Source organism: Chlorocebus sabaeus, chromosome 1 (genome assembly GCF_047675955.1).
Source record: "Chlorocebus sabaeus isolate Y175 chromosome 1, mChlSab1.0.hap1, whole genome shotgun sequence".
Classification (NCBI taxonomy): Eukaryota; Metazoa; Chordata; class Mammalia; order Primates; family Cercopithecidae; genus Chlorocebus; species Chlorocebus sabaeus.
Window position 1 is genome coordinate 91790531 of NC_132904.1, and position 26237 is coordinate 91816767.

The window sequence follows — 26237 nt, forward strand, 5'->3', positions numbered from 1 at the left end:
TGGGGTTTTACCACATTGCCCAGGCTGGTCTCAAACTCAAGAGTTCAAGTGATCTGCCTGCCTCGGCCTCCCAAACTGCTGGGATTATAGGCGTGAGCCACCATGCCCAGTCAATTTATGTTGTTCATAAATGATCCAGTGAACAAGCATACCATAATCTAAAAAAAAGAAATAATAATAATCTATTTATTGTTAGGATTTATGGTATTCAATGATTTTCTTCTTTCCTTAGTTTTTTTTTTTTTTTTTAAATGAATCAAGGATTATGGTAAGGTATTTTATGTAAATGATAGAGTAGTCTTGTAAATAATCTTTATATGACTAGTAACCTTTATAATCTAGTAGTGTGAATAACATTTGAAAGTCCTCAAAAAATAACGTATGGACTTGTCCTCACATATTTTTATTTTAAAAATAGATTAAATAATTTTAGTTCCAGCATGAAGTATTACTGGGCCTGTATATATTAGTGAGGTTTAACTTTATATAACTGTTTTGTATAGAGTTCCTATAATCATGACAGGAATTCAAATACAGCTGTTCCTTCCCAAAGAATGTAATTGCCAAAAAATACATTTTTTTCTTCTAAAAGAAGAGCTGCATGATCATCAGTGTGCCAAATGTGCTTATAACTATCAGAGCATATGGGTTGGCTGGTAGGTAGTAATTCCTCACTTAAATGGCTACCATTGACTTTCTTCACAGAATTGAAAAAAACTACTTTAAATTTCGTATGGAACCAAAAAAAGCCCATATAGCCAAGATAATCCTAAACAAAAAAGCAAAGCTGGAGGCATCATGCTACCTGGCTTCAAACTATACTACAAGGCTACAGTAACCAAAATAGCATAGCACTGGTTCCAAAACAGATATCTAGACCAATGGAGCAGAACAGAGGCCTCAGAAATAATATCACACATCTACAACCATCTGATCTATGACAAACCTGACAAAAACAAGCAATGAGGAAAGTATTCCCTATTTAATAAATGATGTTGGGAAAACTGGCTAGCCATATGCAGAAAACTGAAACTGGATCCCTTCCTTATACCTTATACAAAAATTAACTCAAGGTAGATTAAGGACTTAAATGTAAGACCTAAAACCATAAATACCCTAGAAGAAAACCTAGGCAATAACATTCAGGACACAGGCAGGGGCAAAGACTTCATGACTAAAAAACCAAAAGCAATGGCAACAAAAGCCAAAATAGACAAATGGGATCTAATTAAAGAGCTTCTGCACAGCAAAAGAAACTATCATCAGAGTGAACAGGCAATCTACAGAATGGGAGGAAATTTTTGCAATCTATCCATCTGACAAAGGGCTAATTTCCAGTATCTACACGGAACTTAAACAAGTGTACAAGAAAAAAACAACCCCATCAAAAAGTGGGAAGGGATATGAACAGACACTTCTCGAAAGAAGACATTTATGTGGCCAACAAACATACGAAAAAAAAGCTCATCATCACTGGTCATTAGAGAAATGCAAATCAAAAACACAATGAGATACCACCTCACGCCAGTTAGAATGGCAATCATTAAAAAGTCAGGAAACAATAGATGCTGGAAAGGATGTGGAGAAAATAGGAATGCTTTTATACTATTGGTGGGAGTGTAAATTCGTTCAACTATTGTGGAAGACAGTGTGCAATTCCTCAAGGACCTAGAACCAGAAATACCATTTGACCCAGCAATCCCATTACTGGGTATATACCCAAAGGATTATAAATCATTCTACTCTAAAGACACATACACATGTATGTTTATTGCAGCACTATTCACAATAGCAAAGGCTTGGAACCAACCCAAGTGCCTATCAATGATAGACTGGATAAAGAAAATGTGGCACATATACACCATGGAATACTACGCAGCCATAAAAAAGGATGAGTTTGGCTAGGCGTGGTGGCTCACGCCTGTAATCACAGCACTTTGGAAGGCTGAGGCGGGTGGATCTCCTGAGGTTAGAAGTTTGAGATCAGCCTGGCTAACATGGCGAAACCCTGTTTCTACTAAAAATACAAAAATCAGTCGGGTGTGGTGGTATGCACCTGTAGTCTCAGCTACTCTGGAGGCTGAGGCAGAAGAATAGCTTGATCCCAGGAGACGAAGGTTACAGTGAGCCAAGATCGCGCCATTGCACGCCAACCTGGGCAACAAGAGAGAAACTCCATCTCCAAAAAAAAAAAAAAAAAAAAAAAAAAGGATGAGTTCATGTCCTTTGCAGGGACATGGATGCAGCTGGAAACCATCATTCTCAGCAAATTAACACAGGAACAGAAAATCAAACACTGCACATTCTCGCTCATAAGTGGGAGTTGAACAATGAGAACACAAGGACACGGGGAGGGGAACATCACACACCAGAGCCTGTTGGGGAGTAGGGGGTTAGGGGAGGGATAGCATTAGGAAAAATACCTAATGTAGATGACGGGTTGATGGGTGCAGCAAACCACCACAGCATATGTATACCTATGTAACAAACCTGCACATTCTTCTGCACATGTATCCCAGAACTTAAAGTATAATTAAAATATATATGTATATGGCACTCTACCTTGAAAAAGAAAGTTGCTTATGGAAGTGGTTATTGCAAGGCCTATAGCCTGTAAGTTATAAAGTAGCAGCAGAAGGATGATCTGAAATAAGACAAAACAATGTAACACCAGATATGAATGGATGGCACTCATAACACATTGGTGAACTAAAGGTAGAGGGTAGATGTTTGAAGTACGTATCCTAATACACAAAATTCACTGTTATGCTCAAATCATTCCCTAATACATCAATTGAAACAAATTTGCATTAAGTATTAGAGCAGAACTGAGAGCATTTTGCATTCTACCACTAAATCACTTAATAAGAACTAAATCACAGTTCTTATTAAAACAGAAAGGAAGACTAAAGAAACTTGTTAACCTAATACACTAGATTCAAGACTCTTTAATAAACAGAGTTTGTAATTTTTAAAAGTTAATTTGACAAAGTTCAAGGCAAGATAAAGGGAATGAGAAAAACCCAAACTTAGTAAATCTGCTTTTAATTAGGACATAGAGTTCATTACAAATAATACTCTATAAATATTATTCTTCTTTATATCAAAGGTTTGGCCAGACTAAAGAAAAGGAAAAAACAAAAGGAGCTAGTTTACAATTACGCTTGCATTATGTGAAAAACAAATTCAGAGAAAAAGATACCCAGTTTTATCAAGGGAAATAAGATGCTCTGACACAATTATGGGGGAAAAGAACAAAAAATATCCCAGATAGTCATTAATTACTTCCTGGTGCATAGAAAAGTATGTGTTAAAACAATAATGACAAACCAAGTTTGCAAATTCTAAAGTTGTAATAAAGTAAACCAGCAAAATTTCTATTGACCAAAAGGTTTTTATACATTTTTAAGAAACACAGATAGTTAAAATTACTTGCAGAAACACTGATCTTTAGAAATGATGATCAGTAGACCATTCCCTCCAAAAGTAGCAAAATCCAAATTATCTTACTATTCATTCTGCTTTTAAAGGCTCTTAAAGAGGAAACCAAATCTCTTACCTCTCTCTATAAAGATTACGTCTATCAGCTCTCAATCAAGAAATGCAAATGTATTTACTATATCAGAGTTTGTGGACTAATAAATGGAAACAGAATCATCAGGGGACTTGGATTAAAAACTTCAGCAATTAATAAAAATGTCAAGGTAGTTCATTTCCGAGTTAGAAATGGGATAAAACATCACATTTCTATATGCTTTCCTTTTATTTCTGGACATCAAGAATTTCTATAATATCTGGGTTGAAGGAAAGCAAACACAGAAGAAAACAGTCAGGGGAATGGTTGTTAATAGTTTTAAACAAGTTACCTTGTGTACCTAATAACCTCATCTATGAAATGAGGATAATAGCACATACCTCCCTCATAGGGTAAGTGTGGTATAAGGCCTAAAATTGAAGTCCAATATTATAGGATCCCTTGAATCTGGTAAAATTGGGAGGACCTTAAAAGATAATTGCAAGTTCCCCTTCCCTCCCCACGGCTCATGGGCATAAGGTCCCCTGGCCAAACAGCTCACCTTCTCAAATGAACCAGGTGTAATTCCCACTTATTCCTGGGTGGCAGGTTTGTGCAATTATGTAAACAAGCCAATCATAGCTTCATGTAGAACTTGCAATTATCTTTTAAGGTCCTCCCAATTTTACCAGATTCAAGGGATCCTATAATATTGGACTTCAATTTTAGGCCTTATACCACACTTACCCTATGAGGGAGGTATGTGCTATTATCCTCATTTCATAGATGAGGTTATTAGGTACACAAGGTAACTTCATGTAGAAACGTGGGGCATCTCACCCTTGCTATTCTACAAAGCCTGTCTCACTGCCCCTGGTTGCTCATTCTCTTCCAGAATACAACTTCCTAGTGCACTGCATGGTATGCAGTGTCCTTTCCCCCTGGGCTGTGTGTATATGTGACTAATAAACCAAACTGTTGATCTCATCTGTACAGTGTTAGGTATTATATGTTCAGCCACCCCCATCACCCAAGAGTGGCAGTCCCTCCCACAGCAGTGGGTGAACAGAAGGCTATTAAAACAGGCAGTGAGAATAGTATATGAATAAATATCTGTAAAGCTCTTAAGAGTGTGACATTATCTATACAACTATAAAAGGCTCACGTCTGTAATCCCAGCACTTTGGGAGGCCAAGGCGGGTGGGTCACAAGGTCAGGAGTTTGAGACCAGCCTGGCCAATATTGTGAAACCCCATCTACACTAGAAAGAAAATACAAAAATTAGCTGGGCATGGTGGTGCGTGCCTGTAGTCCCAGCTACTCAGGAGGCTGAGGCAGGAGAATCGCTTGAACCTGGGATGCAGAGGCTGCAGTGAGCCGAGATCACACCACTGCACTCCAGCCTGGACGACAGAGCAAAACTCCGTCTCAAAAAAAAGTAACTGTTATTATTAGAATTATGCAATATTAAGTTCCTAAGTACAACACTAGACAAAATGTTTAGAAATTGTCTTACAAGCTAAAGAAAAGATTTACAGAATAGACTGGGTTTAGAAAACTATCAATTGGCTCAAAGGAGGCCCTTAATTCTATATTTTGTTCAACAAATGACCCATCCTATTAGAAATGGAAAATAAAATTGGAAAGTAAAGCCACTTAAGTAAAAAACACCCATTTATAAAATAACTGGTTATAGATACTCTATAATGCTATAACACATTTTGCAGTTTTGATAATTAAAATATATATTTTTAAAAATCATTAAAAATAGACAGTCCATTGAAACCACATACCTTTGCCTTAAACATAAGAACAAGTATTTAATATTTAACTCCCTTCTTTTCCATACAGTAATGTATTAAATTAATTGAAACTTATCCATGCTTTCACAAGTGAAGATACATAATAATCTATTAACCTCTACAAAAAGTCAAAAGGTGTAGTTTTTCATTTTTAGCCATTTTTTATAGTTATTTATAAAACATCTTTCTCTCTAACCACACAGTAAGCTCTCTAAAACCTAGGACAGACTCCATATACCTTTTTTTAGTCTTCAAAAATCCTAGTATACATATTAATTAAATAATTCTAAAATTACATTATTTTATAAAGTAGCCATCTTTTTCTATTTCAATTCCTAATAGAAAATATCTCTAGATTAACATATAGTGCTCAGATTATATATTTAAGTTCCTGAAATTTATGCAGTAAGTTTTATTATCTACCATATGGTATAAAAGTATAGCAATACAACTGAAGCTATCTCTTGAATTCATAGTTAAGGAAAAGAACTAATATTCTGATGAAATATTAATAAGCACATCACATTCCTAAAGAGAATGACTGATATGACAACATAAAGAAATATGCTATAGATAGGCACAGTACCTTCATTCATTTCCAGATTGTATTTATCTATGTCTATGCATCTGCGTCCTCATTAGCCTCCTACACACACATTATTATTCCCTTGGTGATTTACCCATAGCTGCTTTAGATATCTATTAAGCCTGTGAACATTTGTCTTTATCTCAATGCATCTTTAATTCGCCATCTCATTTGAATCTACTGTCTGTACTATCCATCACTTAAATTATCTGTTCTTCTCTACTATTTCAAAAAGGTAATAGCTTTTTAAATTTTTATAAAATATGTTTATTGTTAAAAACAAAGGACAATGAAGAGAAGTAGATCGTAAAAATAATCTCCTGTAACCCCACCACCCAGAAATTAATACTGTTAATTTTGGATTCCTTCCTTCTGTATTTTTTTTTTTAAATGAAAACAAAAATCTTCGTATTCCTAAAAAACAAAAACAAAAAAAAAACTCGATCTTTTCCAATCAATAACATATGCCCACTTCTATACATAGATCTATATCCTATGAGTTGCCCAGTATTCCACTGTATTTATGTCACATAATTTGTTTAACCAATTCCCTCATTAATAGTAACCTCAGAGTATTAAGCATTTACTGATGATATGTTAAAGATGAGAGCTGATTCAATGGAAAATGAGCCCTATACTGAGATAAGATTTAGTCAAGGGGCAAACAACAATAGAAAGGAAAAATACAAAGATGACCGATAACAATGTGGTCTTATTCTCTAGCTTCTAATATACAGCACTGTCGCTGACCTTTACTGAAAGCTAGGTGAACAAGCAGCTAGAATCAAAGGGCTCTGCTTTTAAGTAAGTGTGGATGCAAGAGTGAACAAGGGAAGCAGGCTGCCAGTGGAGTCTTTTAAATAGGATAAGTGATCTGTAGACCCCAAATCGTAGGAGTTGGCTGGAAAAAAAACTGGCATAATTTGTTAAGCTTTTATTTTTAATCTTGTTATTGCTTCCAGTGTTCCAGAGATAGTTCTGTTTAAATGTACTTATGAATGACCCATAATTTAGTCAGTATTTTTATTCTTTATGAGAGTAAAATTACAACCAGAGCTAGGCAACTCTTTTTTCCTCAGGCATGGACCCAACCCTATATCTAAGCTTCTCAAGTTCTCTATCAATCTGAAGATAATAATTATCATTCATTAATTCAGAGAAGGAATTCTGTAATATTTCAAAATACTCAAATAAAAAGTCCTATGTAAAAAAAAAAAAAAAGATAAAAAGATAAAGTTCTGCTGCCTTAACCAGTCATGCAATAACTGACAGGAAATATTCTCATACCTTACTTTTGCCATACTGCTATTTTAGACCATGAAAATGCTTTTTACATTTTTCTTTTTCATGAGACTCAAAGTCAAAAGCTGACTGTCCATTGCCATGGAGACAGTTCTATTTAAGGTACTATATTAGCCCTTTCCTCACAGAAGGAGATAGAAAAATGTTCAATAGAAAAGCGTCACCTACCATGGTTTAGAATTAAGTAATTACATATGCTTCTGGGGCAGCCCATGCATAAGGAACTTTGGAATTAAAGTGGGATAATTCAATACAGCCCACTATTCACATAAGTAACATCAATACAGGTTAAATTTTAGTACTAACTTAGAGTTAATATGAGGAAAACACCCATTACCTCAAAATTAGATGCAACCAAAGAACAAAATAAAATTACTTATAGTTACTGTCCTAGATAGAACTGCAACTAACTGAAACAATCTTTGCTTTTCAAAGAGCAATCTTCTATTTATCTATGGTCCATGTATAATACACATGCCATGGGTTTCTTTTGTTTTAATTTGTAGGCCTCCTGTCTCCAACTGGAGACTTTCTGACACTCCATTTTTAATTGAAGAGTAAGCTACTATAGGTGAAAGAGAACATCCATAATTTATATATATATATTTAATATTGTCCAAGAGATTCAAAAGAATTAAAAATATATATATATATCAATCCCAAATCTGTCATCAGGACAAATGTTATCATTTCTTCTTTGATTATAAAAGTTCTTTTCTTTATGAAAGCTTAAAATATCAATCTTCCTTGAAATAAAAATAATCTAAATGGAAAGACCTACCAGAATCTACCAGTGTTAGTGCCAAAATGCTTATTTTTATGTAAGCAAGCACGTCCAAGAGATATTTTCACTTGATTCCAGTCGTAAACAAGCTTTCAAAACCCAATTCCTTTTTCTCCAAGCTAAAGTTCAGAATGTAGCAACAATAAAATATGACATATTTTTCTTACAGTGAGAGCATATTATATCTGAAGGTCTCAAATCTGTATTTTGTAAAACAGGCAAAAGGAATCTTCCTGATTCTAGCACTGGTACTGCCAATATCATCTATCTCAAACAACTGATAATGCATGTTGAAACTAAAGTGGATGTAAACAATTTTCATTTGTGGATGCATTTGGTTAATAATACTAGACTGGTGGTACTAAATTCTTAAGAGTATTAGAGTTACCTGGAAGAATTGTTACACTACAGATGGTTGGGTCCTATCCCCAGAATTTCAGAAGATTCAGCAGGTCTAGGGGTGGGGGGTGGGGAAGTAATCTAACAAACTCCCAGTTGATACTGATACTGCTGGTTCTAGAACCACACTGCAGAACCATCGTCCTAGACATTAAACTGATTCGCCTTTGGAATTGTTATGCCTTGCTGATTAATACTTTAATCTTTCTCCAAATGAAACATTTTAAATAAAACAATAGCTTCGGTCTGGGGGAGGGGAAGTAAGGTCAGTCAGTCATAGCAATTTGGGAAGGATATTAATTCAATGAAGACGAAGTTAAGTCCTAAAAATTGTTATGTAGTTTGGTGAAATGCTGAATTACAATGACATTCAGGAAAATAAACACCTGACATGTAGTAAATGGTCTGTGTCCCCTGTGAATTCAACTGGCCTTGATAAACAAATATCTATTATAAAATAATGAAGAGGAACTTAGTATTTGAATGTGAATTTTTCCTAGAAATAACTGTAAACCAATTATGTGGCACATATGCTCTAGAAAAGGTATGTATCAAGTTTCTGTGAATCCAGCCTAGCTTTTCCACTTATGTCTTCATTTTAGAAATCCTTTATCTTAAATTGATTGATATACAATAGACAGCACACTGTATTTTAGTTTCTAAGTGCTCTACACCTTCTGTCAAATGATCCATAAACAATAAAATGTAAGATGACTATAAAGGTAGAATAAAAAGAAATGACCTTTTATAGTAACAAAAGACTCCTTTTTTACAGTCACGTAATGTATACCTATCACTGAAAAGGCAATGGACAGGTTAGGAGTGATAGAAAACATATTACTTCATTTTTGTGACATCACAGTACTTTTTATGAATGGTAACACAGTGGTTTATTAATGCAAAATTTACTAAATATACACTGTCAAAATGAGTTCAAATTTTAGTAGCACTCTAAAATGAAAAATGAAATGCTTCAGCACATTGATGGCAGCATCCTAGGTAATTTCTTATTCAGTGTTTTTAAAAATCAAATTGTTTTTAAAAATCAAATTGTTTCTATAAATATCTTCATCTAACTATAAATGGAGTTATCATTGAGGTACTTATTATCAATTCATTCCATTTTCCATTGTGACAAATATGTTCTCCACAACAGCTCTAATAAATATCTAATAATTAGTAAAGGAAGTAAGATAAAATGACATAGATGTTAGCAATAATTAGTAAAGGAGGCAAGATTAAAAAAAAAAAGTTTAACATCAATTAAGAGTAAAATACTGGTTGGGTGCAGTGGTTCACACCTGTAATCCCAGCACTTCAGGAAGCCGAGGCAGGTGGATTACAAGGTCAGGAGTTCGAGACCAGCCTGACCAACATGGTGAAATCCTGTGTCTACTAAAAATACAAAAACTAGCTGGGTGTGGTGGCGTGCGCCTGCACTCCCAGCTACTCAGGAGGCTGAGGCAGGAGAATTGCTTGAACCCTGGAGGCGGAGGTTGCAGTGAGCCGAGATCACACCACTGTACTCCAGCATGGACAACAAAGCAAGACTCTGTCTCAAAAAAAAAAAAAAAAAGTAAAATATTTTCCACTACTATATGCTTATACATCATGCAAATTTGTTTTTTAAAACCACACGCATTTAGATTAGTGATTGCTTTACAAGATACAAGAGAGTAAGATAAGAAAGGTCACCCATATCAATGTATGCATTTTGTGCATTTAATTCTTCCATATGTAATCATAAAACTACACAACCATAACAAGAGTTAGTCAGGAGACTCCCTACCAAATCTACTTTGAAGCATACATTAATAAACTGCTTAACTGTCGGCCACTGTGGCTCACACCAGTAATCCCAGCACTTTGGAAGGCCAAGGTGGTTGGATCATTTGAGGTCAGGAGTTCGAGACCAGCCTGGCCAACATGGTGAAACCCCATCTCTACTAAAAATACAAAAATTGGCTGGGCATGGTGGCAGGCATCTGTAATCCCAGCTCCTTGGGAGGCTGAGGCAGGAGAATTGCTTGAACCCAGGAGGCGGAGGTTGCAGTGAGCTGAGATGGCGTCGCTGTACTCCAGCCTGGGCAATAAGAGTGAGACTCTGTCTAAAAAAAAAAAAAAGCTTAATTGTCAATCCTCATTTCAAAGGAAGAATTCTGACTGAATAGGGCTTGAATATTGCATACTGAACTAGTTATGTCATGGTTTGATCTAGGTATCGTTGGATCCCAACCATGGAACGCATCATATACTGATGCTTTCACAAATGTGCAACCTAGATAATGGTGCCATATTAACTACATTGATTAAATGCTCAGTGTGCAATTTTAAAAGCTTATCCCCAAAAAAAGTATTCTGACTGACTTGATTTTCCATTTTTTAATTACTGATGTCCACCACTTCTGCTCATCAGAGGAAGGGTTTGTTTCTGCTGAATAACCTTCCTCTCACAACGCTCCCCAACGCCAACACTCACGTATTCCTGCATCAGGTACCACCTTTGTCCCCTCTGGAGTTAAGTGTATGGTTCATTTATTACGTGACACATTTCTTGAGCACCACTGTGCTAATGTTGGTTAGGGAAGGTAGGTAGGGAATTAGGATTTTAAGACAATAAGACGATTAGTTCAAAGCTTTACAATTATTTACTATAGAACTACTGCACTTATGTGTACGGCCTGTAAGCCCAAAATATTATTACCCAGCCCATTACAGAAAGTTTACCAAATCCTGCTCTTGATCATCTTGTCAACTGGGAGGCATAACCTTGAAGATCTCTGTGAGACCCAGGCATGTGTTGCAAGTCATCACGCTATGTAGGTAAAAACCCTGATGTTTTCATTCCAAGTTTGTTCAGTGCCTAACAGGTGAGAGCACTTAATATTTCCTAAATAAATAAAAGATATTCATATAGTACTCAGTGATTTATAAATGTTAATAGCCTTAACATTTCTGGCCTAAGAATCTGAAGGCCATAAAAGGTAATAGCATTTGACATAGAATTCTGATAAGCATAAAATGGCAATCTGTATAATTTTACAAAAAAAGAAAACTGTTTCTATATTCCTATCTACCTGAACATACATTTACCCTCATTTTTAAGAGCACCAAATACTAAATAGGTTTCTTGTATAATCAAAAGAATACTTACTAGTTTATGCAAATTTTTAGTGTTCAACATTGCACTTTGCCTAAAGAATATTAGAAACTAGAGCTTTAGTTATTTTTAACAGCTATACAATATAAAAATTAATCTCATGAGATTAATTATATAGGTCATACTCTATTAAAACAATAAAACTACAACACAAATAGGTATTCCACACCTCAACTGAGAGTCCACTAATTTCAAGTAACATACAAAAGTTTTGATAAAAGAATTTGAACATTACATGGAATTTAGTGCTAAGGTATCTTACTTTCATTTAAAAGCCATTTATTTTTATTAGTTTTAGGTTTTTATTTCTTTACTGGAGCACATTTGCTGGACTGACTGGTTTTACTTTACTAATTTACACCAAAAAATTGAGATATACATATTAAATATCTAATTTTATATCAAAGAGGAACTTTCTGGGTAGGTAAAACATGATTTCTTTTTCATTTGTGTTACCTTAAAGACAAAAATAAATAATAACAAATATGCTACCCAACTTAAAATTTACGATGCTGGGCTCAAACCTTGGTCAGTACAAAGTGAACAAAGTGAACAAGGATAAACCAGCTTGATATTGGCCATCGGCTGTCCCAACACCCTGCTTATTAACCAAGTTTATCTCTTTCTTCATTTCAACTCCTACCTAAATATCGGATAGAACTTCATTAACACAGTTTTCCTATTAGACACAGCACAACTGACAAGCACATTCTTGGAGTAAACATAGTGAAAAATACTTTTTTGCCAAAATCATTACCTTTTTAATGTTGAGTAAACAAGTTAGAAAAGACAGTCTCCAGTGAAGCAGTTACTTGAATTTGAGGATATATGTTCCTCTGGAAACAATGTTATATGCAGTGGTTAGGTTTCTAGGCTAATTCACAAATGCCTGAACATACCTGTAATATTAATAGTACTCTGGAACAAAACTCTCAGAATTGGAGTTCTAACTTAAAATAAATAGCAGAACCACATCTCCCCATAAATCCCTCTCCCCAGCACAAACCCTTTGTAAGACTGGAAAATCTAGAGATGTAGATTCTGTAGACTATAGGGGATGTAGGTAGGGGAATGATAACAGTCTAAGGGTTTCTTTGGTTCCTTTAAACAAAATTTTTGTCTCAACATATAATGAAAGCCAAACGAGTAGTGGAAATGGGCATTCATGTTATTATTTATCTTCATAAATAATTGTTTTACTGAAAAAAACTTACAAAAAAGTGAGAATATTTCTTAGAGGTCCAATTTGTGAGACACATACTTAAACTCAAAATGCTTCCAGATAATATCTTTTGTCACAGACACTAGAGCAGTATTAAATGATTCAATGTTATTGAACTAATTAATGACTGGCTGGAGGGAGGAGGAGGGCAAAGTATGCTGGTAAGTTAGGAAAAAAAATCTTGAGGTTAAGAAAGAATGGTCACATAATTAGGATTTACACACATAAAAGAGATAACTACATAGGTTAAAACTGTTCAATAAGAACTTTAATGTGTTTCTCAATAGATTTAATCTTATAAAGTAATTTTTTGCATTTCTAATGTAAAAATAAGATAGAATACATATGAATTTGAAATCACTCCTATAAACTCTTGAATAATCAGGTCCTATTAAGTTTCATTAGTTTTACATTTTATAACAGCCTTTTACACAAAGAAAAACATGAAATATAAGACAAGGCAGTGGTTATACCTGCATAATGAGCCAGGCTTTGGAGTTCAACCTGGTTGCAAATCCTAAGTCTGTCACTTACTGGTACTATAACCTTTAAGAAGTTAAGAATGCCCTGTAAGCCCCAGTTTCTTTATGCATAATCTGTGAGTAATAATTCATTGCAGGTTGTGATGCTTGAATGTGATAACATATGCAGAGCTTAAATGCTTAGCATAGACTATGGCACGCAAGCAGTATTCAGTAGAAGCTTTTGTTATTATAGATATTCTAAAATGTGTTTTGAAAGTAAGAGTCACAGCTGGGCTGGGTGGCTCGTGCCTTTAATCCTAGCATTTTGGGAGGCCAAGGCAGGCAGATCACTTGAGGTGAGGAGTTTGAAGCCAGCGTGGCCAACATGGTGAAACCCTGTCTCTACTAAAAATACAAAAAATTAGCTGGGCATGGTGGTGGGCGCCTATAATCCCAGCTACTTGGGAGGCTGAGGCAGGAGAATCGCTTGAACTCGGGAGGCGGAGGTTTCAGTGAGCCGAGATGGCGCCACTGTACTCCAGCCTGGGTGACAGAGCAAGACTCCATCTCAAAAAAAAAAAAAAAAAAAAAAAAGGAAGTAAGAGTCACAGTCTCAGATAATTACAATGATCTTCTACAAAACCCAGTTTTAGTACCCATGAGGTAAATGTGATCTTTCTAAATATTCAGCATATATATTGATAACTGAAAAGATAATTTTCATTTCTTCAACTGACTAGTTCCATCTTTTCAGTATAGAAAGATGTAAAAATAAAATATGTATCTAGAAAGAAGAACATATCTTTCCATTAAAAGTAGCTATTAATTAGCAGGGAATAAAAAGAAAATAAGTCTTACTAAAATACATATTTTATACTTGTTAAGAAGTGCCTGGTGGTGCAATAAATAATATAGCCCTAAGTCAGCCATTTTAATTTTTGGTCTTATTTATTCACATATAATATTTTCAATACATTCTTTGTAAAACAGAAGGTTAAATGCTTGTCATACCTTATTAGAAACTTTAGGCAGCATAAGGCAAGATATTTCAACCAGCCTAAATAGGAATAAAATACCTTATGATATTCATGCATCCCTCAAGGGGCAGCCAATATACTGGCCCACAGACCAATAAATGACTCAATTCTGCATGGATCTAAAAAGTAAAGGCTAGTTATGGGGTAGTCTGGGCCTATGAACAATTCTATTTCACATTTACCAAGAGAGTGCCTGCTGGCCAAGGGGTTCATAGCTGGTTTGGGAGACTTTCAAAGTAAAGGGCTTGTGGAAGTGGAAGACTGAAAGGCTGTCAGAATTCTAAAGTCAAACTGGAACCCTACGCTCACCTAGAATCTTGGAATTTTGAAGGTATACCCTTAACTACTCAAAAACAGCCATTCCTTATAAAACACTAACAGATTCCAAGAAGTGGAGCATGTGTCCATTTAAAAGCAATGGCCACTTTACATTTCTGAGAAGGACCAGCAGCTAAGGCTGGTGTCTTGACGGGACATTCTTGCTCCCTATTAGAATTTCCTTCAAAAGTGATATATTTAATTGAAACATTTTCATGGCCACAAGGATGATGAAATGCTTGAAAGCAAAAACAAAGAAGCAAAGAAGTCCAGGCACCAAAGCACTCAAAGATTATTTTCTCAAATAATCTTTGCTATGGCACTTCTGAAAGTGTTTCTTATAAAGAGAACAAAATAAAGCCATAAAAGAACAGATGTATTTTGGAAAATGAGAAAAGTTTTCATACAGTGGCTATATTGTATTGTATCTAATATAAATATACTACTGATATTTTTTAAATAAATGTTTTTAAATCAAAATCCTATTTTGCTAACAATAAACTCTCCATTAACTAGATCCCAAATAAGAGGCAACCTAGTTGGAGAAATGTTTATGTGATTGTTAATTATAATTCAGTATGCTAAGTGCAATAAATGCAGTGCAATTGAATATCATGGCAGTCCAGAGGATAGAAGGAGAAGGAAGAGTTGGAAGATTAGAAAAGACTTTTTGGAAATGTCATCAGACTTTTGAAGAACAGTCTTTCTTCGGATTTTTGAAAGACAAATAGTAATTCTATATGGTAACTATAGGTTTAGATTACATAGGATACATATTTTAAATAGTTTAAATCACATAGGTTTAAGGAAACTGTTATGGGGACACATGACTAAACGTTTTGGCTTGGTAATGTATTTACTTCATATAGTGAATTCCACTTCCTGCCCGCCATCTCTACTACTATCACAGTGATGTCTAAGGGACAAGTTAGATACAGCTAGTCACTTATAGGTCTCACCAGATCTAGTCAGACAGAGTAAACAGACCCTTATGCTTATGCCTTCAAGACCACACTGAATGCAGGTAGTTGCTGGCTGTCATAGCTTTTGTGTATAGTGTACCACACCCCCTCCACCCCACCCCCGCAAACCCACCACACACACATAGCAAGTCCACTGTACCTTTGTGGATTTATTTAGGGACTCCCACATTCCGAGCTATCCCATCTCCTGTTTACAGCAGTGGTTCTGTTTTCCTTTGTCTTAATCTTAACAATGCTTGTTATCAGTACCCTGCATTAACAGTTCTGTCTCTTCTCTCAGATTTTTTCTTGTTCCTCCGGCTGCTGCTTCTCCCACACTTCTCAGCTTTCAAGCCAAACAGGCTAACCTTGCTACTCAGGGTCTTTCTTTCCCTTGCAGCCAAGAACCAATCAATTAGGTATAATGGACATAATTTTTGGATTTGACCTTTCTTCAGCTGTTGCACAGTACTAAAGGAGAATATTCCTTCCAAGTGAAAGAACTTTGTTTCTTTCCCTCCCTGGTTTCTATCAGATAAAAAGATGCTCATGGAAATTAGGGAAAGATCATTTCCAGTTAGCCAGTTACTGTGGTAGTAGAGAAGCTTCTAGGACGTCACTGAAAGGGTGGTAGACAGCATCTGCAAGTCATACACACACCAAACAGAGGTAACTGAGTTGGCTTTACCAACATTTTCTGTCAGTGGTATTAAGCTTTTTATTTTCCCCATAGAACTACACTTATATATACCATATACTAGCATCAGTAGTAACTCTGGCTTAGTAGTTCATAAATGTCTTGGTCCTGGAACCCCCTCACACTCTTCAAAATTATTGAGGATCCCAAAGAGCCTTTGTTTATGTGTGGGTTATAACTGCCAACATTTATTGTATTAGAAATTAAACCCGAGAAAACTTTGAAATGTTTAATTCATTTAAAATAGCAATAAAATCTATTACATGTGAATATAAATCACATTATTTTTAGGAATAATTGTATTTTCCAAAACATAAAAAGTGAGAAGAGTGACATTTACATTTTGCAAATCTCTTTAATGTCTATTTCATACAACACAGCTAAATTTTCCCCATTCAATCTGCTGTGATGTGTTTTGATTGAACAATGTGAGAAAAATCGAACCTGACATAGCTATATAGTTGGAAAAAGAAGATAAGTGTGAATATTTTTCTTTGATACCACACTAAAACTCAACAAGTATAGCTTCTTAAAGGCTAATTGCAATGTGGTATCTGAAATCATATCCATGACCTCAACTGTTTATATCATATTAAAATCCACTTGTACATTTTGCGGTTTGAATGGATTTCACCCATATATGATTTTGATAAACATTTCCTCAAAAATAAGCAAAGTGATCCTGAAAACTAGAGAAAACAACTGACAATAATCATTGTCAGTGATAAAAAGAATAGTCAGATACAAAGATTACCTTGTCCATTACGCTCTAATTGGCTGCTCTTGGCAGAAAAGGAAAGAAAGACCCCAATTAATAATGTCTTTCTCCGTTGGTCTTTTGAAAAATATTGGCTCAATGAGTTACGTAAATCTTTCAAATACTAACAAATTTTATTATACATTATCAAAAAATTACATCCACTAGCATCATACTTGACCTCAAGGGGACAACCTTTTAAGAATCAGGAAGCTTTAAGGCTACTGGTGACAGATACATATTTTTAAAAATTCTATTTTTTCCCTGAAAGCTTGAATTTTATCACTGGCAGCAAATATTCTCAATTAGTTTCTTTGAATTTTCAGGGTCATATTATTCATTTATAAGAATGTTTATCAAACACCCAGGTCTAAGTAACCAAAGTTTGTCTGACAGGTGTTATTTCCAGTAAAAATGGGGTTACATGAAAAAAGTGGCTAGTTCAGCTTGCAACTAAAACAACTGCACAAGTTTTCTCCTGGAGCCAGCCAGTTTGCTATGCAGTGGATGCACTTTATACTTTCCATTTTGTCATACGGGGTATTAAAAAGATGGACACAAAAAGGTCAAGATTCAACAAAATTTAAATGTTTACTGCTTCTTCAAGGACATTCAGTGATACTGAAATTTTTTCCCCATTGTTGAATGTGTGGTGGTAAAGAATACAGTGATAACTGTTTGGTGCCACTAACCTGATTGATACTAAGGGGCTAGCATAGTTTTACCCCCACTGCTTTTGCTCTCAGTCAAGAAGGCAAATAAAGTCTTTGTATAATTATGAACACAGTTTTGACCTCTCAGGCCTTCTGAAAGGGTTTTGGACCCACAGGGATCGAAGGACTATACTTTGAGAACTGCTGCTTTATCTTATTAAGGAATTGGTCAAACAACTGTTAGAGAGATAAAAGCAGCCAGCTTACTCTTCTCCTACTCCTTCAGCTAATCTTCAGTAGTATTTAAAGTGTGGCTAACTTTCATGTTTCCAACCAATATTACCTGGAGAATCTTAGGTGCCTTTGGGCATTCCACAGATGCTGAAGCTGGGAGTAGGGATATTCCCTAGCAGCCTCAATATTGCAGAGGACAAACTGAAACAGCTTATTACAAAGGCAGTATTAAGAATTAAATGGATTTCTTTGTTATTAGTTGTATGACTGAGATCAGGCCACTTAAATCTTCTCAGTTTGTGAGAATCAACTGAGATAATGTGAAAGCACCCTAAACACTGTGAAGGTCAATACAAACTTAAGTTATTATAATCCAATTCTTTCAAAGGAAGAAAATAAAAAGGCTGAAGAGATGGGGAGAAAAGGTTAAGAGACTTTTACTTTCATCTCTTCTCCTAAACTAAAATAAATACAAATTTTTGCTTTACCCTAGATTTACCCCCACTTTCATTAAGCACAATTTTCCTTAACTCTTAGTCTTTACAAACTAAATACTAATTCCCCTCATCTGCTGAAGTGTCAAGGAGGCAATTTAATTATTTGAGAATCAAAAGTCAATGCCTTGAATTACTATTTAAGTGCAGGGGTGGGAAATACAGATAGAAATATGGACATCAAAAATAAGTAAAAAAAAAAAAGTCATTCTGACTAAAAGCATAATCTTTACCTCTCATTTAAAGGCAATAATTAAACAGGACAGAAAAGTGAGTATTAACCAAATTACTCAGTATGTACTGAAATATATTCCCACAACACAGAAAGAACTAAAACAGTCTGGGAAAATGGAAAAATACATAGACTTGTCCTTTTCTTTCTTACATGGTTTACTAAGTTCATTAACACACATCTCTCTCCAACTATACAGCAACCTGTAAGGCAAGTAAAAATTATCAACATTTTACAGAGAAAACTCTGCTTCGAAATCAAAAGATCTGTCAAAGACCTAACGGCAACCACGTCTGTGGCTTCCAGTATCACTACATTAGTAGTTATGTTTTGTATTTATTTAGTGGTGGGGAGTTGGGGGAAGCAGCAGAACACTTTTTACAAATTAAATCTTCTATTGAACCTGAACTATAAAGCATATAAATATACCAAGCAACTTTCAAGTATTTTAGTAATAAAGTAACAACTACTGATAACAATAAATTTGTGTTCTCACAAGTAAACATTTAACTTAAGTAAATATGCAAGGAATTCTTTGAATAAGCCAGTGCCTTCACAATCAATGACAATCTTTCTCATACATGACACGGTAACCAAAAAAAATTCAAGACCTGCACAAGAATAATTTCGTAATGAAAGATAATGGTGGTAGATTCCAGTGTGTTCAAATTATGTGTACATATTTGGGGGTACCCATATTTTTAAATTACAATTTTAAAATAAGTTAAAACATACTTAAAAATTTAATGCAACTCAAGCATTTTAAAACCCCAAAGAATCTTAAGGGTCCATATGAAGCAGTTTAAAAACCATTGCATAAAGGTGTGCCATCACGAATTTACTACTTGATCTCTGCTTAGGATATTTAAAATAATCAAGTTAAAAACTGCCTTTGACAATCAAAAATATGTAACATAAGAAAACTGATTAACCAAGGCATAATGTAACTAGTGGTCCACAGATAAAGCAAATACCTTTTATTGGCTAAACCATATAAAGTTGCTATTACTTAACAATTTTGACTATAAAAATGAGGCCCATATAGTTCAATCTACTATTTTTCTTTTTTTTTGAGACAGAGTTTTGCTCTTGTTGCTCAAGCTGGAGTGCAGTGGTGCGACCTTGGCTCACCGCAAACTCCACCTCCCAGGTTCAAGGGATTCTCCTGCCTTAGCCTCCTGAGTAACTGGGACTACAGGCACATGCTACGACGACCCGCTAATTTTTGTATTTTCAGTAGAGAGAAGTTTCACCATGTTGGCCAGGATGGTCTCGATCTCTTGACCTCGTGATCCGCACACCTCGGCCTCCCAAAGTGCTGGGATTACAGGCATGAGCCACCATGCCCAGCCCTCAATCTAGTATTTTTCATTTTGACAGTATCTTTGTTTATGAAACCATCAAAAAGCTGTCAAAATATATGATCATATAACAAAGTGAAGAGTGCAATAACAATACAAAGATATATCACTATAACTATCTTTACATTTAAAAAGTTTAAATGTTAGATCATCTAAACTTAGAGCACAAAACTATTCATTCAAGTAGCACTAACTGCTCAATACCCAAAGTACATTGTAATATGCCACTTTTTTTATTTACTGGAAGATGAGTGGACTGATAATTACCCACCTTCCTCAATGCAGTTTGACATCGCTTTTCAAATTAAAAGATTATGTTCTTCGAGTTATCACTTGAATTTCTTCAAGTAAAAGATTCAACTTAAAAACTCGTTAACTTTATAAAATAAATAGAAGCATTTCCTCTTTTATTAAAAACTTTACTGAACTACATCACTGACAACAGAGCAAGTTAGACTGAAGAGTTAGGGATTTCAGGATAGTTTTGATGGTTCATTTATTTATGGATATGGTTTACCTCTCCATTCTTTTGACTGACCTAAGTTTACCACATTAGGTGCATTCAATATTTTAATAAGTCTCTTTATTTTGGAGGATACTAAATCAAAACTGTAAATGGACTTCTAAGAATAAATGTGATTCTCATACAATAAACAATTCAATATTCAGGCATTGGGTTAAACTAAATTATTTCATTTGAAGGTGAATTCCATTCCTTGTGAAGTTCCCCTAAAATTCAACACACTGCAACAAATTAAGCCACTTACTGAGAGAATAACACTTTCTGCCCCATATAAAGGTGACCCTTCTTCTATCATTCTATAGAAATATAAAATCAAAAGTAATTCACACTGGATGAGCATGAGTTTCATTCTCCCATTATGAATTAGACTGAAGAAACATTCAAAATGCTATGACTCACTTGGCTATATTACTGAACACTTTATTAAATGGAAAATAAGATAAATTCAAAGCATCACATTTTGAGAGTTACAGATGACTTTTAACTTAGAGTTATATCAACAAGAAAAACATGTCTTTATTAGAAATAAATTTTTCACTGTTATTTTAAGAATGATGAAACATTTAAAATGCTACATACTGATTCTCTTAAGAGCACTTCAAAGTGGCACTCTTAAAAAGCTGCAAATGTTGCCAAGTCATGTTATAACTGGCTCAAAGAATCTTATTTCCATTAAGTTATTTCATGCCACTGCATGAATCAGTATTAAATATCTTGGAGTTACTAAAAACTGGAATACTGGCAGAGATGTGCACAGCAATTATAAAATATGAAAATGTGAATACTCCTTTTCCACGTTTCTTTTAATAATGGCTAGAAATGAGGATGTTCTTTCTAGGTACACAGAAATAGTTTCTTAAAAGCTAAAGGAAAGATGTAATATCTTAAATTCTAGCAAAGTGTCATGGATCCATAGCCATAGCTCTCCCAAAAGAAAAATGAAATACATTTTGAAGCCTAATATTACCTCCAAACATTTTATTAGCCTAACAAATTGCCAGAGCCATTAAAAAATTTTTTTTATCAAAGTCAATACGGTGCTCTTTTTCCTTATTCAATTAAAAAACATAACTTGCTGTCATTTTAACAAGGCTGCACTTTAATCAAATGTGTCTTAAACTACACATTTTTTTCATGTCAAAAGCATAATATAAATGTAAAAATTAAGAAATACATTTTTTTGAAAGCTAAGTTCAGATGACATCTGGCCCTGCAGTGAAAGAGTTAACATTCAGCTAAGCTGATCTGCACTTCTGATCCATTACATTTCTCACAAGCTACCCTACAATGAGCTGAGCAAGTATCAACTGTAATTTGATCCTAGAGTTTATGGAAAAAAATAACTGCACATACTCAACATACACATTTAATAAAAATCTGTTTCAAGAGAAACATATCCAATAAACACAATTTAAGGCATATTTAACTGTTCAATTAACCTCAAATCTGCAATCCCTTTGCTCTCACGCTCTCAAATAAAATAGGAAGAAAAAAAAAAAGCAGCAGCCCTACTGCAGGGAAAAGAGGCTTGAAAAACAACTTTGATTGGCACTTGGCCTGACCCACAGAGGAAGAAAAACAGTTTTTGGACAAAGAGCGCAAATATTTGAGCTTGCTTACTTACGTGCTTTTTTCTTTCTTCCTTTAAAAAAAAATGTAGAAAGAACAATCCCAAAGTGAACTGTATTTAGAGATATTGACTAAAAACGGTACCATATTCATCTCCGCTTTCAGTCCCGATGCATTTGCACAGCTCAGCAATTTTAATTCATTTGTAGTGAACAAACAGAAGCATCTAACCTAACGTTTCCACTTAATAAAATGTAAAAATAGAGTTTGACTACGAATAAACTGATTACAATATTACTTTGGGGCAGCTGTTAAAATCTGATCAAAAACTCTAGAGACCTTTTTTTCATTCCCTTCCCCATCCCTCTCGTCCTTCCCCACGGGGCGATTAAGCCAAGTAAGCTAAACAATACTGGAGTAAACTTTCTATCAGTCACTCTAACAAGCAGCAATAAACTGATGGTGCGCCTGATTTTTCTGGATCAACACGGGGGGAGGGGGATGCTAAGGAGGAATAACCCACATCCACCTCAGTCTCCTCCTCCCCCAGCCCCAGCCTCAGGAACTGGCCAGGTCGAATTGCATTTCCCATGGGCATAAAGTTCAAGATGCTTTACTGGTTCCTTTTCGAGACTACAGACACAGGACGACCATCCAAACAATTTGAAAAGAGGGGTGTTGGGCAAGGCGCGCAAGGCAGAAGCAACCGAATAAACAAAAACAACACTCGCAAGAGTTAGCTACAGCAAAGAGGGGCCAGCCAGGTTCCTCGGGATCCGACCCAGCTGCTCTGATTTCACACCGATCTCCATCAACAGCTAAACTGCACAGGGAGGAGGATCGAATCGATCCCTACCGCCCTCCGCCCTAGGAGCTGACCCGGGGTAGTAAGGTAGGGAAATGAGCCGTAAAGGAGAGCAAAGGCACCAAAGAAAAAGAACAAGGGAAGAAAAAATATCCCAACCCCTCCGGACTTGCGTCTGTCCCGGCGGAAATAAAAAGCTGCAGCAGTCCAAACCCTCCCGCCCTCAACCCACGCCCCCTTTTTCAGTCCCTGCGGAGGGACGGTGCCCGGGGATCTCTCTGAGCCTCCCCCAGTGCGCGCCCGGGGACGAGCCACCCAAGCCCCCGCCGGCAAGAAGCGACCCTCGCCGGCAGGACCCCGGGCCGAACGCGTACCTTCCGCAGCACTTTCCGGCAGTTGGTACAGAGCAGGTAGTTGGCGGCGGCCGACGGGCTGCTGCCGCCCCGGTTCATCGTGGCTACGGGCGCCGAGGCGCAAGCGGGCGGAGGGCCGGGTCCGGGCTGTCACTGCGGCCACTGCGGGGCCGGTCCGTCCCCCCGCCGCCACCCGCGATTCCGCCTCAGCCTCCTCAAGGCGGGATGTCGGGAGGAGAGGCGACTGCCCGAAAGCGAGCGGCACTGCCAGAGGCGACCACCGCGACAGCTGCCCCAGCGACGGCGGAGACGGCGGCGGCTGCTCCTCACCGGCCCGTTGTTCCACCCGCCCCCATCCTCCAGACCCCCGCCCCCGCCAGGCTAGGACGAGCAGCCGCCACCGCTGCCACCGCCACCGCCGCCGCCGCAGCGCCTCAGTGCGGCCCCGCCTCCGCCGCCCCACCACCTTCACCACCTCGACGCTCCGGTACCGCCCCTCTCGCCAATCGGACAGCTCCGGCTACGCCCCCCAGGCGCTAGCCCGCAGCCAATGAGCAACGAGAGCCGGGTTGGGAGTCGCGCCGGCCAATCGCAGGGGCCGAGGAAGCCTTGAATCTCCGGGCAAGTTAAGTTTGTCTCCGAGGCTCGGAACTGAAGGGAGATGGCGGTTAGCTAAGTAGTAGGGTAGCAGGGAACAGTTTGCTCTCCTCTGCCAATAAGAGGACGAGGGTGTGTCGTATGCAAATACACTGCCATCCAAGCCCCACCCCCAAGATAAGCCACGCCCCCCTCTAGGTCCCTGTAAAAGTGGTGAGCGGAATGAGATAAATAGTTGGGAGCTAGAGCTCGCTAGAGAGTCTAAGATTGAGCTAAATATTTCCTGATCTCTCGAGAAAGGGGGAGGGGAGTGGGAGGATTAAATGTTCCTTCCTTCAGGGCAGTGGTTAGGCTTTCTCTCCACCAAAATCTAACTTTAGCTGTAAAGAAGCCTGCAGTTATGAAGGACTTTGTATCCCGGGATCTCAAAGAACTTTATGCATCATTTATTGTGAACCGTGTTTTGCAAAGACTTCAGTTACTTGAGGCTTGAGAGGCGGATGGGGATAAATGTCTGAGTTATATATATATTTATGCAAGTAATCGAGTTTGAGGGGAGAGACACAAAACCTCTGGTTTAGCGGTTTCCTCCTGTTTCTGAAGCACCTTCTCGCGGTTATCTTAGAGATGTAAGTTCCTTTACTTGTCCAGCACGAAAAGGCCAAAGGGGCTTGTTTTCTCACCCAAAAGACCTTCCTGAGGCAGTTGTTCGGATACATGCAGAGCACAGAGCCCTGCTCAGAAAGGAAGGTTCAGAGAACAAATTGCCGTTTAAAACTATTGGGACAAACCTGCCTCTTCCAAAGCTTAGAATGGTGAGTCAGGGTTTTAGCGTCCACGTTCTGCGGAGAGAAGGCAGACTTGATTGGGGAAAGCGCAGGCTGACCGAGTGTGGGGGGACAGACGGGTAGGGGAGCCAGGTCTCCCGAAGGGGCTAGTAATGCGCGTTCGAGTCGAATGCGGGTTCCCGATGCTAGACGCCCGCAACCTGCTCCCGAGTGAGAACAAAGGCAGGCGCAGAGCAAGAACCTGATTGGTGCCCGGTCCTCACTCGTGTCCTCTGGGCCCCGGAGATAACTTGCATCGCCTACTGGCACGGAGCGCTGTGCAGTGATCACTGGAGCCCAGCTCCCCACCCGGCCATGGCCGTGGCCACAGGACTATGCATTATGACATCACCTGTTTTCGATTTTTAGAACCTAATCAGTATTCTCGGCTTCTCCTTTTTTAAAGGTCTCTAGCGTACCAGGATTTGTGAAGGCCTGCAGTTCGTAGAATGAAATCTATGTGAAGATGATTTAAAAGAACGGTTTCACTGGTTTGCATTTCTTTCTTTTCTTTTTAATTAAAAAAAAAAAAAAAAAAAAACCCAAACCCTGTTTTCCTTAGGGATTCAGGGTGGTGTTATGCAAAATCAGAAAGGTACACTTGGAGGAGCTAGCAAGTTTAGCATATCAAAGGTATTAGACCAAATTGTGCAGTTAAAACTGCCAATCTCATTTCTCAACAGCTGTCTCCTCTCTGTCCCTTTTTAGAGACCAACACGTATAAACTAAGTCTACACAAGGAACAAAGGAAATGGAAATCTGCTAGTGTCAGGTTTAAATAGATTAAAATAGAGTAGAAAACCCCAAAAGGGTCTAAGTGATGTAGTTGGGTAAAGATGTTGATCCATTTCTCCAGTGTTAGCTAAAGGTCGCTTGATGCTGTGTAGACATATATAATGAAAGACCGATGGTGTGGGGAAGGTGCTTAAGATTCAGTTAGAAGAAACTGTAAAAGCAAGCAAATTCAGAAAAGGAAGGAATTACCACATGCCCTTCGATGCAGAGAACCAAGAAATCCAGGGAGAAAGTCAGCAAGGCACAGTTTTTCTAAGAAACACATATGTGTCCCCATTTAGTGGTAAATTTCTTGGGCTATATTCCTGGCGGGTTCTGGCTTTTAAAGCAGATTTTTATGTGAGTACATTTTAAAGGAAAGGAGAAATTGAAGGATGAAGTGAATTTTTGTGCAGATTGAATTTTCTCAAATAGTATTTTAAATTCATATTGTTTTCTAGCACATTCTTCTTATAACCTTTTCTTTTCTTTTTTCACTTGACAGCTAAAATCCTTCTGAAATGAGTTCCTTTAAGTTCTAACTAAATACCCCAGTAACTAAATCCCCCAGAAAGGAAAGCCAAGAGAATCTAGCCCTATACAATAACACCCTCTAACAAAGATTGATAAAGGGAGATTTTAGTAGATGAATATCTTCAATAATACATGGTCACATACATGTGTCTGACCATATGATGGATCTCTCCACCAAATTTCTCCAAACTATTATAATATGTATTGTCTGTAGTGCTATTTACTTGGCAGTTAATCATGTATTGCACTGTGACATTTCTTATACTGAACCATTATA

At 37.1% G+C, this 26237-nt stretch overlaps 1 protein-coding gene and 1 long non-coding RNA gene across 3 annotated transcripts in view; one reads left to right on the plus strand and one right to left on the minus strand.

Annotated features, from left to right (window-relative positions):
* LOC140712731 (uncharacterized) overlaps window positions 1–4501 on the plus strand; it is a 69234-nt gene extending 64733 nt beyond the window's left edge. For both annotated transcript variants that reach the window (XR_012094447.1, XR_012094446.1), the window contains exon 5: window positions 706–4501. This is a non-coding gene — a long non-coding RNA (uncharacterized lncRNA). The remainder of the gene's footprint in view (window positions 1–705) is intronic.
* Window positions 1–23584, minus strand: part of SESN3 (sestrin 3) — a 60134-nt gene extending 36550 nt beyond the window's left edge. The window contains exon 1 of the mRNA XM_008020597.3: window positions 23250–23584. Coding sequence (XP_008018788.1) covers window positions 23250–23327 — 78 coding nt within the window. The 5' untranslated portion in view covers window positions 23328–23584. The remainder of the gene's footprint in view (window positions 1–23249) is intronic.
* Window positions 23585–26237: the final 2653 nt, after the last annotated feature.